The sequence below is a fragment of the Phoxinus phoxinus genome (genome assembly GCF_949152265.1).
Source record: "Phoxinus phoxinus genome assembly, chromosome: 4".
Lineage (NCBI taxonomy): Eukaryota > Metazoa > Chordata > Actinopteri > Cypriniformes > Leuciscidae > Phoxinus > Phoxinus phoxinus.
The window spans coordinates 15,043,227-15,059,342 of NC_136879.1; the positions used below are offsets into that span (position 1 = coordinate 15,043,227).

General features: G+C 39.4%; 1 protein-coding gene across 1 annotated transcript; it reads left to right on the forward strand.

Moving 5' to 3' along the window:
* Window positions 1–13,319: 13,319 nt before the first annotated feature.
* LOC306996838 (olfactory receptor 6N1-like) lies at window positions 13,320–14,267 on the forward strand (the record flags this gene model as incomplete). The annotated part of the gene is made up of 1 exon (XM_079609742.1): window positions 13,320–14,267. The coding sequence occupies one exon, from the start codon at window positions 13,320–13,322 to the stop codon at window positions 14,265–14,267; it is 948 nt and encodes a 315-aa protein (XP_079465868.1).
* Window positions 14,268–16,116: the final 1,849 nt, after the last annotated feature.

Genomic DNA, 16,116 nt, shown 5'->3' on the forward strand with positions numbered 1-16,116 from the left:
ATAAGTAATTAAAGGATAATATGACATTTTTAAAAGCTATTTGGTTTACAGTGTTTTTTTTTCATTTTTTTTTCATAAAACTTAATTTTATGTAATGATTTGTTTAGAGCTATAATATGAGGCATGTTGTTTTCTCACGTAACAGATACTTATGATGTCATCATAAAACAAGTCAACATATCCTTGATGTTCTGTAACAATCTCCACTTTAATATTCAACAAAATTCTTATATCTTATAGAATTATAGAAACATTTCCTTATTGTTACTTGTTACTCAACATTGTGGAATTTAATATATTAATGGGTTTAAATGAATATATTTTGCTGGTATTTGTATTAACATGCTTTGTCTTTTTTTCTTGCTTCAAGTAATTCACATTTCAATTCAATTCACATTTAGTTGTATAGTGCTTTTCACAATACACATAGTTTCAAAGGATGCAATACAGAAAATGCATGTGTCTCCATTACGGTTTAGAATGATCTTTTATCAGAGCTGACTGTGTCCAAGTAATGTATTTATAATTTAAGGCTGAAGCAATGAGCTCATTGAAGTAATTATTACGCGTTGTGGACATAATGATTATAATATATGGAAAAAAGTAGCATTGGTGCATGTTGATTCAGAGTTTGCATCATCTGAAGTCCTCGCAGGAGTTGGTCATCTCTTCACAAGTTCACGTCATCTGAAGTCTTCGTAAGAGGCTGGATCCAAACTGGAGCTGACGTACTGTCTAGTTACCTCGGGATGGGGATCCCGAGATAAAAAAGAAAACCAAATGGAAAATGATTAGTGTAGCTGCTGTACTGTCACCAGTTTACATTTTGAAGTTTAATATTTACATTATATTAAAAAATATATATAATTAAAAACCCTATAAAACTATACCGGTTTTAATATTCTGTCCTTAGGTATTGTATATACCTGTACAAGGGCATGCAGGATTAATTCATTTGCTTGAATGGAGCTGTCGAAGCAGCACAAGTCTTGATTGTGACCATGACCTCTATGGCATTATTCATTAAAGACAAACACACATTTCTTTAGAGGAGTTAAAAATGGACAAGGGAACATGTAAAACCATTAAAAACTACACAAATATATTATTATATACAGCGGTAAAAACATATCTCTTATGTGGCAGTGTCACAACCACACCACCATGTCAGGCCCGACTAGCATAACTGGGAATCACAAGCACCATTTGGGCAATATATTGAGTCACAAATGGCTTTCTCTAGTAGTCTATTAAACTACAACATAGATGTCTGTCAGTGTTCGCTATGGCCATCAACTTTTCTCTTTATTCTAAACACAAATATTACCCCCTGACTGAACAATGCACTTTCACACCTTATTTCTTTCCCAAGGACTTCTGAAACTAGCACTTGACTGTCATTCACTGTCATTGCTATCCTGTAAATTTTCACCCCCCTATTGAAACACTGATTTAACTGAAATATTTGGTAACACTTTATTTTACAGTGGTTTTGCTACACGTTACATGTATTTATTATACCAATAACAGTAAGTTATGCAACATTTTATGCAACTAACCCTAAACCAAACACTAATTCAACTAACCAGTAAGTACATTTTGTTAATTAATATGACCCTGTACTTAATTGTATAATTAAAGTAAGGATACATTTAAAAAAGTAAACAAACATTCAAGACAAAGAAACAAAACCCAAACGTGACAAATATAAATTCTCTATGAGCACGAGCAGGCGGCTGAGAAACAAATCCAAATGAGGGACTGTCTACAAATTGCAAAACCAAAAGCTCTTTTGCACATTTTATACTATGAAAAATATTCAACAACTTACGTGACACACTGTAAATGTCACCAAATTCAGTTCACACATCACTGCTCTCCTGCTGGTTATACTACAACACATTCATAATATGATTATTTATTATGAAACAAAATCAACAACTTCACCGTTATTAAAAACAATGTATCTTATACAGTATAATGCCATACATTTCAGTAAGCAATTTTCATGCAAAAGCTATGGTTGTAACTGTTAGCTGCATATACATCATTTTTGTAAAGAATAGGCCAACTTATTTTTTACTTGCCAAACTAAGTGTTGTATAACCAGCAGGAGATCGGTGATGTGTAAACTGAATTTGGTGTGTTACAGTGAAGTTATTCAATATTTTTCATAATATAAAATATGAAAAAGCACATTTCATCAAAGTAAGTGTTGTTGTATGTTCGGTCTGCTGCAAACCAGCAAACTGTGTGTTTTAACACCTTTCTATCATGGGCAGCAATTTTCAGCAATTTTTTGAGCTACAGAAGCTCTTTTGTGTGATCGGACCAGGCAGGCAAGACTTTGCTCCCCATGTGCATGTGTGAGTCTTGGTCCATGACCCTGTTCACCGGTTGTTCTTCCTTGTACCTCTTTTGGTAGGTACTACAGACCGTAAACACCCCACAAGACCTGCAGTTTTGGAGATGCTCTGATGTAGTCTTGCCATCACCATTTGGCCCTTGTCAAAGTCACTCAGATCTTTTCACTTACTCTTTTCTCTGCTAACGCAATACAAAGTCTTTACTGTAACACCTAAAAATGCTGCGGTAAAGATTTAAAGGTAAATATTTTTTTTTTGCTAATATTGCAGATAAATGAAAGCTTTAGCATAAGTTCTGCCGGGAAGACTCAATTGTTACGTCACTTATTACCTTCTCATCTATCCAATCGTGTTCTAATACTTGTGGTATAAAAGATCGGTACTTACACATGTCTGAGTTAGCAGATGCTGACGCCTACATTCACCTCCATCACCTTCATCTTCAGGCAGGACATGCAGAGTCCGGACCCTCGGATTGTGACCTACGGACGGGGCCTACGCTACGCCAAAGAACTTTATATCATAATATTGCTTGCTGGGTGTTAATAAATGTATAATTGTTACAGTATTTGTTCTCCCGAGTCTTTCTGGTAGAACTGGCAGCTAGCAAGGTCTGATTCATCAGTTTTGACTTTTATTAATAAATATATATGTATTCAACAGTAATATAAATTTATTTTATTTAAATTAACAAAATACACAATAACTAAGCTAAATGGTAAGGACGCAAAATAAATACTTAAGAAGAAAAGATGATCTTTATCTTTTTTTCTGGATCTTGTGAGTGATTAGGGCCAATCTGTCAGACATGTGCTCCATAGAAACCTGATTTGTTTGGCTTTGAACAAAATGTCATATTAAGAGTCCTTTTCAGTGTTGCGGTAAGGACTCAAAAGTGTGGGACAGGTTTATTTAGATCATCATATAAAATCATATAAACAATCAGTAAACAAAAAAAATACTTTAAGATGGTGTAAAGTCATATGTATATAAAACGAATTAATTTGAAATAATGTCATATTGTAAAAAAAAATTAGCTAATTTTAAACATCTCAACATTGAAACCACGGGAGTGGGACATGAGCAAAAATGGTGTTTGGACATATAAATGCTTCATAATTTTACATTAAATCATATTATTTATTCATTATTTTTTACTTCAAGGTGTGTATTGACACTAAATGTATATTTATGAAGCATCAAATGACACATTTTAACATAAATCTAAAATTGAATTATTGGGACTTAAAAGTGCCCTAGTTGCAGAAAGACCCTCAAACACTATGAAACACTCCATTGTTAACGTACGGAGCTGTTTGAAACACTGCCAGCGGGACATTAAACAGGAAGTGTCAGTCCGAGCTCAAAACAGTGCTTGTGAAGGAACGCAAATATCTATGCACGGGAACGCAAAAGATGTGAAATATATTTTTTTCTCCCATCCAAATTGTTTTACACCACCACGTCCGTTTAGGCGGGGCTCCGTATAATTTAACTTATTCTAAACCCTGCCTATGAAAACAAGCATATAAGTCTTTAAAAACCAATGAAATGTGTGTTATATATATATATATATATATATATATATATATATATATATATATATATATATATATATATATACACCTTTGCGCTTAAAGCCCAGTTTTTAGATCGTTTCTGATTAAATAGAATGGTTAAGATTAAAATTTGGACAGATGCTGCTGTCCCGAGAATTTTCGTTTTCTTTCGCTCTCCCCCCCACCTCCACAATGGCTGTATAGGTGCACAGGAATCCTTCCTAAAATCCATTAAACTTTCGTTTACAAAGACGTGAAACTCACTGAGTGGTCAGGGGTGTTCACTGATATACTCACAAAAATCGCTGCAAAAGATGCTTTCCAACAGGTTTTATCGTAGTTTTTGTCCAACTCCATTGACTTGTATTGGATGTGCTGTGAGGTACGGTTTTACTCCGCCGCCACCAACTGGGCTGGAGTGTCTATTATTCAAGCTCTCAACGGAAGAATTTACGGGTGTGAGGCGTTTGGAAATATAGGTCCACAGTTTTACAACGAATGGTAAAACACCTGCTGGAAAGCATCTTTTGCAGCGATTTTTGTGTGAGGTTAGATTCTATATAGACTTCTATACGGCATTTCAGAATGTTTGTAAACAATAGGCACCAAGCTACTTCCGGGTGGCAGAACGCGAGCGGCTTCTACTGACTAACTGAAGAGATCCAGCCGGCTAGTGGAACATTTACATAGTTAAAAACATTGTTGTTGATCAAAGTTGAAACGTTGATGAAAACGTGTTGTGTTTGGGGTTGCGCTGCCAGATATACAGCAAAAGGTGTAACGTTAGGGTTTTATCGATTTCCTGTGGGTGAGGAGGTTAACGTATAGCGAGTGGACGTCGTTTCGTCAAAAGTAGGAAATCTTAATGATCCCCTAAATTATATGATTCATCCAACGTTTACCTTTCTGCTGCCAACCCTGCTTGCCCTTCAACTCTGCTTAGTGTATTCTCAAAACGGTCCATCTACAAAATCATTTATCATTTATCTTTAGCAGGGGAAATTTGAGACTAATATTAGTAAACTTGTCTCTTTTGAAGATCAGACTCATTGCAAGTCACTTTTCACATCTCTCTCGACGCCACACATCCATTTTCTCATGCAACTTACCGAAAGGTATATTCCTCATACATAATATCGACCAATCAGTGTTTTTCAATGGCGCAAAGAGGTCAATATAACTGCTGGAGGACAATTATGTCACATAACATTTACCTCAGGAAAGCGATTTAATGACCATGATATATAGCACGTTATTTTGGCTAGAAAAAAGAGCTATAGAGAGTATTTTACTAATTATGTGTAGGCCAGTGGGCCTATATTACATATTTATTATATTTTTTACTTATATCATTAAATACAGTTGTTATTATGATAAAAAACGCATTATATTTTATTAATTTTTTTATTTTTATTACATTTTTACTGCCGACGGTGTGTGTCCTAGATACATTGCCATAGATACGCTTCGGCTTTTGCCACCCGGAAGAACGTCTATTACTGTTGTCACGTCATGGTGAATTGTCGTATAATTCAATGTTAGGCTGCGTAGATTAGGTCAGCCGGAACCGGGAACACTTCCCAAAAATCCTGATGTACTCGTTACATCATAAGAAGGATGGCGTCTACGCTAATATTAGTCTCTGTGTTTATCCTGTGGCCGTATCCGGATCTGATGAAGGACCTTGCGCCTGGACACGGCGACAATGCAGTCCTGAAGTGTCAACAAGTCTCTCCCCTGTGAAAGTGTCCTTCCCTTCCCTTTACCTCTGTACAGATAAAACGTTGTCAAAATAATTCCAGTTCACATGGCTAGGCGGAAGCGATAAATAATCATTTGTTTGTGATCAAATGTTTATTGAAGGTAAAGGAACAACAAAATATTAAAGCATTTCAAAATCATAACAAGCAGTCTAATACCCCTTTTCCACCAGCATGAACCAGGTACTAGTCTAGAGCCAGAGCTATTGCCTGTTCGGAGTTGGTTTGACTGACGAGCCTTCTAAGAACCGGTTTGCCTTTCCATAGGCCAGAGAGTCACCACAGAGCCAGATCTTACGTCACTGCATACATCTCATGTTCCCCAGCAATTCTTGCGCGGCACCGTGCCAAACACAAACACACCAGGCTTCTTTGAGTTGCATCGGCTTCTCGCAGGCACATGACATCAAAGCACTGCGAGAGCGATCCAAAAGCACAAGGAATCGTATGCTCTCCAAAACACTCCCGCAGCACTCAAGTTGCGTTTTTTAACAAGCGGTTTAATAATAGCCAGCTTAAAGGATTAGTTCACTTTTAAAATGAAAATTCTGTCACCATATACTCACCCTTAAGTTGTTTCAAACCTGTATGAATTTCTTTCCTCTGTTGAACACAAAGGAAGATATTTAGAAGAATGTCAGTCACCTTCTGGTTCCCATTGACTTCCATAGTAGGAAAAAAATATACGATATATACTTTGGCCAGACTCAACATCAGCTGGCCACAAAATAAGCAGGATGATCCTTGTCAAAGCAAGCTAGACGAGAGATTCGGTTTGCCGTTTTTCCCAGATCTTCATAAAGAGATCTCCAGATCATGGGTACGTCTCTGCACTCAATTGCGATTTTGCAGGCGTACCAGGCTGACCTCCTTAAAGACCTGGATGAGGGCGAGGGACCGACGCCTTCAGATATTGCGGAATTGAGAAGAGCCACAGATTTATCTCTGCGGGCCACTAAAGAGACGGCACGTGCTATTGGCCGCTCTATAGCAGCTATGGTGGCCACGGAGAGACATATGTGGCTAAATCTGTCAGGTATTAAGGAAAAAAGATAAAGCTGCTGGACGCACCGCTATCGCCTTTTGGCCTGTTCGGCGACGCAGTCACTTCTGTCGTCGACAGGTTTCAGGAGGCGAAAAAGCAATCAGCGGCATTCCAGCAGTATCTCCCTCGCCGCTCACAATCTGGGTCTAGGAGTGCTGGCTCAGGTGGCCAGCCCCAGCCGTCAACTAGCTCCTACCACCAGGAACAGAGAGAGAGCATTGCCTCTACAGCCCCTCCTGCAACAGAGGAAACACTCTCAATCGAAGTCCTCTAACCAGAAGGGCGACCTGAGGGCCGTCCTTCAGGCAAAGAGGGCTTCGGGAAAGAGGTCCTAAACGAAATGGTTAGACCCCTGAGGGGGCTCAATACCTAGATGCTGGTCAATCAGCCAGGGTGGTTGAAACCATACTTAGCTTTAGGGCTCCGTCTACTAGGAGATTATATGGCCTCAAGTGGTCTTTTCCACTTGGTGTAGAGAACATGAGTTAGATCCAGTTAACTGCCCGGTAGCTTCAGTTCTGGAGTTTCTCCAAGTTCGTTTCTCCACGGGCCTCTTTACTTCGGCCTACAAGGTGCGCAATTTGCCTTCACCTTTGGCTATAAGGGCTCATTCTCCTAGAGGCATTGCCTAGCGTCCTCTAGGGCCCTCCTCTCGGGATTGCCCCTCCAGGAGATCTGTGAGGCAGCTGGTTGGGCTACCCCGCACACTTTTATCAGGTTTTATAGTCTGCACCTCCCTAGTACACCTGGCGCACATGTGCTTTCGTCCTATCTGAGTGCCTGAGATCAGTTTCACTCCAGGGTAGGCCTTTTTTCGGTGAGTGGCCTAGTGGGTATTTGTTCCCCAAAGAGTCGGTTTCAACGACGCAGTGCGTTACCTACGAAAGGGAACGTCGCGGGTTACGACTGTAACCCTTGTTCCTTGAGGAGGGAACGAGACACTGCGTCGTCTTGCCACGCCCATTAACGACTGGGAGCGGCTTGCTCCATCGCGAGGCTAATGTGTGTGTGTGCCGGCGTGAATTTATACATCCAGTTATGCCGTCACATGTTACGCAACACCAATCAGGATTGGATTAGTTTCATTCATACTTCAGAGGCGCACGCTAAGGGAGCGTCCCCAAAGAGTCGTTTTCAACGACACAGTGTCTCGTTCCCTCCTCAGGGAACAAGGGTTACAGTCGTAACCCGAGACGTTTTCTTTGTAATGTTATTGTGTTAAATTTCATTTTTGTGTAATTCCTACTTCCCTTCTGCACTGGAAGCCCCTGTCACCTAAACAAATTAATTGTGTGTGTAAGCATACTTGGCAATAAAGCTCTTTGTTATAATATTTTTTTCTATATCATATAAATAGCACATTATTTTATAGTCTTGTTCCGCATGTACATACTATATATTTATTGTACTTACAGCCCTGAACCTACCCCTAAACCAATCATAACCCAGTTACCTTATTTTGCCCGGTATACTTTCTTAGGTAAGGACGCTGTAAGTACACATAAGTGCACTTACAGTAATGAAAAAAAGTGCAACCAATATTCAAATATGTGTAGCAGTACTGTTGCTGTCGGGTTATTTAATATGAAGGGGGAGTCCCCTTTAATTGCGTTCCGTCCATATATAGGGGTGTCGGTATGGGTGTGCGTTCTTTCTGCGTCATTGGAGCAAGACACCGTGTTTCCGGCGGGACGCGTGAATGGTTTGCTCGTGGGTTTGTCTCACAGGGATTACATGGGTTTTCTTGTTAAAGGTTGGACAGGGGAACTTTGTGGGAATGCCGTTGATTTGATGCGTGTTTAATACACAGCAGTTTCGGTGGCGTGTGAATCGTACTACAGGTATGTTTAACAGTTGACGAACATATGATTGCTAGTAGCCGGGCTGGCCAAATTCATACTTTGTGTTATGTTTTATATTTAAGGTGCGGGCCAACGTGCAGGGGGACGTTACAGTGGGCTCTGGGTTCATCTAAACTTCTGTGCGGATTTTCCTTTTGCTGTCTGCATTGTTTTGCTGCCAGTTTTGACATCATCGCTTGTCACAGTGACTGTATCCTGTTTCCAGGGTTTAAAGGAGACTGGACTGTACGAGTTTGTCTGCTCTATTTGAACCGGCAGACGAGCATCATTAACTCCGTTTCAGTTCTGTGATGTGGTGAGAAGAATGACCCAATAGCGAGATGCGGAATAACAGTCTTTTAATAACAGATAATAGCTGTCCAGAGGATGAGAACAAATATCTTCAGCGATAAGGGTTAACGAAAGATCTTCCAGAGGAATATTGACAGAACGTAACTTGATCCTCCTATAAGACAGCAGTGCGATCTCGGAGACCGAAAACACAGAGGCGATGCCAGGCAATCAGGAACTCACAGGAGGTCAGATCTCAGCAGACGGAGACGAGCAGGTATTCTGTAACTAGCACAGCTTAGTCGCAAATGCAGAGAGGTAGAACAATCTCCCAAGGAGCACAGGAAAAGACAAGACAGGAACGAGAGGTTAGAATACTGACGACTCATACGTATAACTGATGAAATAATCTGGCAACGAGACAGGGAGAAACAGGGCTAAAAGAAGCAGACATAATTAGAGAAAGAGAGAACAGGTGTGGAAAGAATGACATAGTAATGAGTAGAGAGTGGACACAGCTGGGGGTGATGAGAGAAATGTGTGTGTGTAATGAGAGGTATGATAATCAGCGAGAGTGCATGAGTGTGTGTGACCAAAAGGGGGAGACAGAGTAAAGGGAAAGAGAGCCAGGATCATGACAAGTTCGCGTGTCGACGCGCTGTACTTGACCCCTCGTCTATTTTGTTTATGTTCATGGTGTTGAATGCGCTCCATCAGCTGGACCGATGATTGTGGGCCGTTGGGGTAATGTTTTTTTCATTAATTATGTGCTGTGAGCAAGCGGCAACCTCCCTGTCTCTCTCTTGAAACCAACACGGAAGTGAATTAAACGGCAATTCATCGACTGGCCGCTTGAGGCTGGCTGCAGAGTCAAATCTGTATCTCCCCCATGTTAAAATGCCCAACTTTACAGCAGAAAAAAACATGTTTAGAGCCTGGTTCTCTATGTGGCTTTGGTATATACAGCTAATTTTGCCCTTCATAACAACTGTGAGTGGGGTGAATTTTTTTTAAAACTCACCCGTTTAGTTAATTAATATTTAAAGTTCTGCAAAATTAAGAGTGTGTCCACTTTTGAGTGACAGGTGGATTCCCAATGATGTCAATGCTAGCCGGTTAGCCGTCACTTCACCTCAGCAAATTCCAGCTGCTGAACTTGCCATCTCTGCCGTGTTTGTGCTTTTATTCGGGATTATTTCATATAATTGAATACACCCATTACTTCGCCCACGCCTTTGGATTCCGCCGTTCACTCGTTCTGCGGTACCGTTGCTCTGGAACAGATTATAATATGTACCGTCAGATGAAATCCTGCAGGTCTTAAATCCTAACTCAGTAACGTCGCGCTAGGTGGGCGTGGTTTCAGATAGCCCGGCTCCTCAGCTCCGCCTCTTTGCCCATATTCTGTTATCCGGGAGTGACGAGCGGTGACCAAGATGGCGATGGCCGGCTCCGCCCAATTTTGGCTTCAAAAAAGCTCTTCAGAAACCTACGGGTGACGTCACGGACACTACGTCCATATTTTTTACAGTCTATGGCTGTGAGCAACACATTTGAATCAAACGCCCCCAGTGGCGTCCAAATGCTAGATCAGCCACCTACCTGTCACCATTCTTCTCTGCAGTTTGTTTCCTTGTAACATTATTTGATTTCTCTGTGATTTGATTGTTGTTGTGTGGTTTATATTCTTCTTATTGATTTGAGTGTCCTGGGTATATTATCCATATATATTTTGTGTGTGATTCAAGTTTATTTTTGTTCGTTTATTTCTTATGTGTGGGCGACCTAAGGACAGCCTATAGAATGTGTTCTTCTTTGTAATATTGTTGGCTGTTTTTGGCCATTTTCCTAACATTGTCGGGTGACCGGACGCGACACCTCGATTCGATGAGCCAACTGATGTGGTGAACTCTTTTAAAAATTGTGTCGTAGATTGCCTGTTGCTCTTTTTAATGTTTTTTTGATAATTGGTTTACTGCGTGTGTTTTGTGTTATATTTTCTTATTTTCTTCTTCAGAATTGGGGCAGCCAGTTGAAGAAGATTAGCGTGTCTTCCTGATTGTGGTGGTGGGTTCTTTTGCCTGAGTGCCGTGCTCACAGTGAGGTGTGGCGTGAGTGTGCAGTGAGCATGCACGTATGATTGCTGTATCAGTTCTGCCAAGGAGAGCCAGTTCCCCATTCTGAAGTGAGCGTCTGTGTGTCATTTTTGGTGTAGATTCTTTTGATTTGTTAGTGTTGTCGTGTTAAATAAAATGTGATATTTCTTAAAGTTTTTTATTGTTTTATACTCAACCCATGTCTGATACCTGACTCTATTATAACGACCCTCTAAGCCTTGCTCTTGAAAAAAAGGCATTTCCCCGGAAAGAGGCCCCGGGGTGGCGTAGTCGGTAAATTTCCTAAATCTTTAGTGTACCTCTAGTCAAAGCTGCCACATATGCATTACATTCTTTGAGCTAATCTGTGAACCTAGACCATCAATTTGGTTTGAAGACGAAAACCCTACCAAGCGCTATGTTCTCTCACCATTCCTGATTTCTAACACGCTCTCACCATGTTCAGCGTGGTCTGAGTATGGGGAGGCTGCAGACCTGGAGCCGGTAGATATACGACCCAAACAGTTTTACGCCCCTGGCAGTTTTACGCCCCTGTTGTTCCTGATGCGTCCAGTAGGGGGAGGCTGTACAGCGACACGAATTGAGGTATGTTTTAATATTTTTTTTAATTAATTAATTTATTTATTTTGTATTGCAAATGAAAGGATACAGACATTAACAATGAGAAGAGGAAAACAAAAAACAAAACAAAAAAACAAGGGGGGTATACGGACATCAAAACAGATTGAATTAGGCTACACAAATCAATACAATATTACATTTTGTCAATAAAAAATTAAAGGTTCTTTACAACAGACTCAAGGATATTATTTGTTTTAGAAACCTTTGAGTTTAAAGGTTTTGCCATTGGATGGTTCTGTCTTTATGCAGATGAAACTTGCACAGAATTTACCAAAAAGTTCAGGACGATCTGGCTTAAATTTATCTTACCACGTAGCCTATGTAGGACACTGTTTTGTAGCTGTATGACGACCAATAGAGAATAGTACAGCATATATTAAATCGAGGATCCATATGATTACACGGTAGGCTACTGTATGTCTAATGGTCTAAATATGGTTAATATCTATAAATGTAACTATAACTCACAACAACATATTTCACTTAGTCTCCATATAAAAACATACGGTGAATAGGCCTATAACTGCAGTAGGTCATATCATTACTTGTCATAACACGTAGTTGATCCAACTATGTGTATTTTAAATTTTTCAATTCACAAAAACAAAAGTCTTTTGTAGGCTGAGTGAAGAGACTGAATATCTGCATCTATTTTTCTATTTTAATCCGTGCAGATCTACACTGTAGCGTTTATATTTAAATGAACAAAAAACACAAAATTGTCAAGTCTATGGACGGGTTATTAATGTGTTAGCGTCGATTTAATGATGTTATTTCGCAGTATCTCCTCCTACTGGACGCATCAGGAACAACAGGGGCGCAAAACTGCCTGGGGCGTAAAACTGTTTGGGTCTTATATCTACCGGCTCCAGGTCTGCAGCCTCCCCATATAGCGTGGTCTTGCGGCTATCAGAGCAGAAGCGAAAGCTGACGCTCTCCATTTGAATTATTATGTAAATTGTGAGAGACGATTTTGTCCATTAGATCGAAAGATTTACTCAACTTCTTGTAATATTGACACCTAATTTAATCATTTAAAATATCTGCTCTAGCTTATAATATTGTTGGCTTTTGTTATGATTAATGCCATTCATGTGATTCTACTGAAAATTCTGGAATAAAAATATTTTCTGAAATATATAATGAGGTTATTACAATTGCTAGACTTTTACATACAGCACAAGCAATACGTACTTCACTGAAATATCTGGGTTTTAAGATTTGGGGATTTTTATTTCCAATAATTAATAATATAATGTGATACAACTTTATAGATGAAAGTGCTCATTTGCATATTACTTTAATGACATGTTTAGTATAGACTGACTATATATATATAAATATTCTCAAGAGAGGTTTTGAAAAGTCTTAAAAAAAAACATTCTCAAGAGAGGTATTGAAAAGTCTTGTAAGTGTTCACAAACAAGACAATTAGCACGAGGATAGTCTCCATATATACAGATCAACCTTTCACAACACTTTCAAAATAACAAAAAGAGATTGTGGTAAGATTGTAATATATCTTTGCTTGCGTCTTTGAAGTACCAGCATATGCTACATTTAGAGTACAGAATATTTCCGTTTATATAACAGCACTGAAGAGCTGACTATCTGACTGATTATTTCTAAAATGATCTAACTTTTAATTTCAAATCAACTAATTTGTATTATGATGTGCATTATGATATCACTATCATAACACTCTGCATATAATTCCAGATGCAGCCACCACTAGATAATGAATCCATTGTCTTAGTGTTTACACTCTCTGGACTAAATGAAATGATGGGGAAAAGATTTGTTTTTTTTTCATTGACTGCATTGTATTATCCATTAATTGTGTTGTGTAATGTAACCATAATTTACACTGTAATCTCGCATAAGAAGTTTCATGAGCCGATGTTTGTCTTTATTTGTAATTTGTGTGTAAATGGACTTTTTGGCACTGCTGGATTTTACCCTAAATTCATGTATGATTTATTATCCCATGATCATGTGATTTCTTATGCTGGATGCTTGATTCAGATTTTTGTCATTTATTCATCTGTTCTGTGTGACATTTCAACATTAACAGTGATGGCATATGACAGATTTGTGGCAATATGTAGACCACTTGAGTATCATTCAATAATGACCAATCAGAGGGTTCTTGAATGTATCCTTTTCTGCTGGCTTTCTCCATTTTTCTGCATGTGTGTTGGAATTGTATTAACATCAAGACTAACATTATGTGGCTCAAGTATTGATAAGCTATATTGTGAAAATTGGTCAGTTGTTAAACTTTCCTGTTTTTCTACAACAGTAAATAATGTGATTGGGTATGTAGTCATTATTATATATTTTGGACATGCAATATTGATATTTTGCTCATACGTTTACTTGGTTGAAAAATGCAGAAAGTCAATAGAGGGCAGGCACAAATTCATGCAAACATGTGTGCCACATCTTCTTGCGTTGCTCAATGTGACTGTTGCTTTGCTGTTTGATGTGCTGTACACACGTTATGGTTCAAAGAATTTGCCTCAAGATTTGCGTAATTTCATGGCCCTGGAATTCTTACTCATACCACCCATTTTAAACCCCCTCATTTATGGACTAAATCTGACAAGACTACGGAAAGAAGTCATGAGACTGCTTTTCAAAAAAGAAGTGGACATATCTGATTGAATATTACTTGGTCACAAAAAAAGATTTTATTATGCTAGACATTTTAATACTTTGGAAATTGTTTTATTGAAATGGACAACATAACAATTGTGATAGTTAGGTGTTTCTTTTCATCCATATTACACTATTGTGAATGAAAACATTAAATGATGCAGGCTTACATTTTAGTGTGAATTTCAAATGTTCAAAATTGTTTTGTTCCTTTGATGTAATTTAATTGTCATGCACTGATTGTGCTTGAATGGAGCTGTCAAAGCAGCACAAGTCTTAATTGTGTCCATGACAGGTAGAGTCCCATATTCAATAAAGACAAACACACATTTCTTAAGAGGAGTTAAAAATGTTAGAAAATAGTTAAAAAAGAGAACATTTAAAACCATTTAAAACTCTGATATATGTCAATGTTCGCTATGGCCATCAACTTTTCTTTTCATGCCATCTACAAATGTTACACCATGACTTGTGTACTTTCACACATTATTTATTTCCCAGGGACTTCTGAAACTAGCACTTGACTGTAATCCACTGTCATTGCAATCCTGTAAATTAACACCCCACTGAAACACTGATTTAAATGAAATATTTGGTAACTTTATTTTACAGTGGTTTTGTTACACGTTACATGTTAACGGTCCTGTAATTTGCTGTACAATTTGCCCTAAAATGCCTAAAAAAGGCATACCCAAAATAAATTGCATGCTGTTCTTGACCCATTTGGAGTATGCATGATTTTTGTCTCTTTTGAAAGGGGATACTTTGAGGCGTGTTCCTAAATAGTCAGAATCACTGTAAGTCTTACTGGTATTGAGTAATATAACTACTAAAGCACACTAAAAAAGGAGGAAAAAAACTTCCCGCCTACATTTTGTTTTGTAAACAGGTGCCTGCAGATAACTATAGCTAGGAGCTATTAGGAAAACACAATGGGATAACAGCATGAAGCCTTACCAATACCAATTTAAAATTTGATAACAATACCTTAGAAAATGTGGGTTTTACACATGTAAAGTTATACTTTATACTAAGGTTATGTCTAGGCGCTTCCCCAAAAAAGTCCACTTGGAGACTTTGTAACGAATGATGACGAAATGGGGTTCGCTTAGAAGCCTATCCTCTTCGAACAGTAATAAAACGAGCCAATGGCAAGCAAATGCCATGGGTCTGCTGAATTTGCATAGCATAACTCCGCCCCACCATGTGGGTATAAAGGAAGTGAGCTGGCAACATGCAGATATGTTTCTTCGCTGAAGGAGCCAAGGCTGAACTCGGCTGTTCCAGCGGTACAGCGGAAGTGGCAGGAAGACGTAACGTCTCCGTTCCCTACTCAGGGAACGAGGGTTACATCCGTAACCGAGACGTTCCCTTTCGTTGTCACTTCGAGTTACGTCGAATGACGACGAAATGGGGTTCCCAGTCCAATCACGCCACCTCGGCTGTCTTCCAGTGCCCTGCATAAGTCTGAGCTCCCTGTCGTGAGACTAGCATGGACGAAGGACTCCTACTTAACACAGGAATACCAAGGTACACTGGGAAGCATATCTCAGTGGAAATATGCAATCAGTGCCCGCCCGAAGGGGTGTGAATACACATATGAGTGAATACACATATGACCCGGAGGGGGGTGCATACAGAGAACACTGGGGTGTCCAGCCCGCAGGGTGGAATATTTCAACCCCAGGGGTGGCAGACTGGCTTGCCAAGGGAAAGACACATGCTCGAGAGAGGCTTACAGTGGAAATACACACGTGGGGGTCACCTAGAGGGGGAACCATGCACATGGCGGCACCTAGCAAACGCGAAAGCTGCCAAAGGCATAACTCTGGCGTTGACGTCAACATCGCTGGAGGAA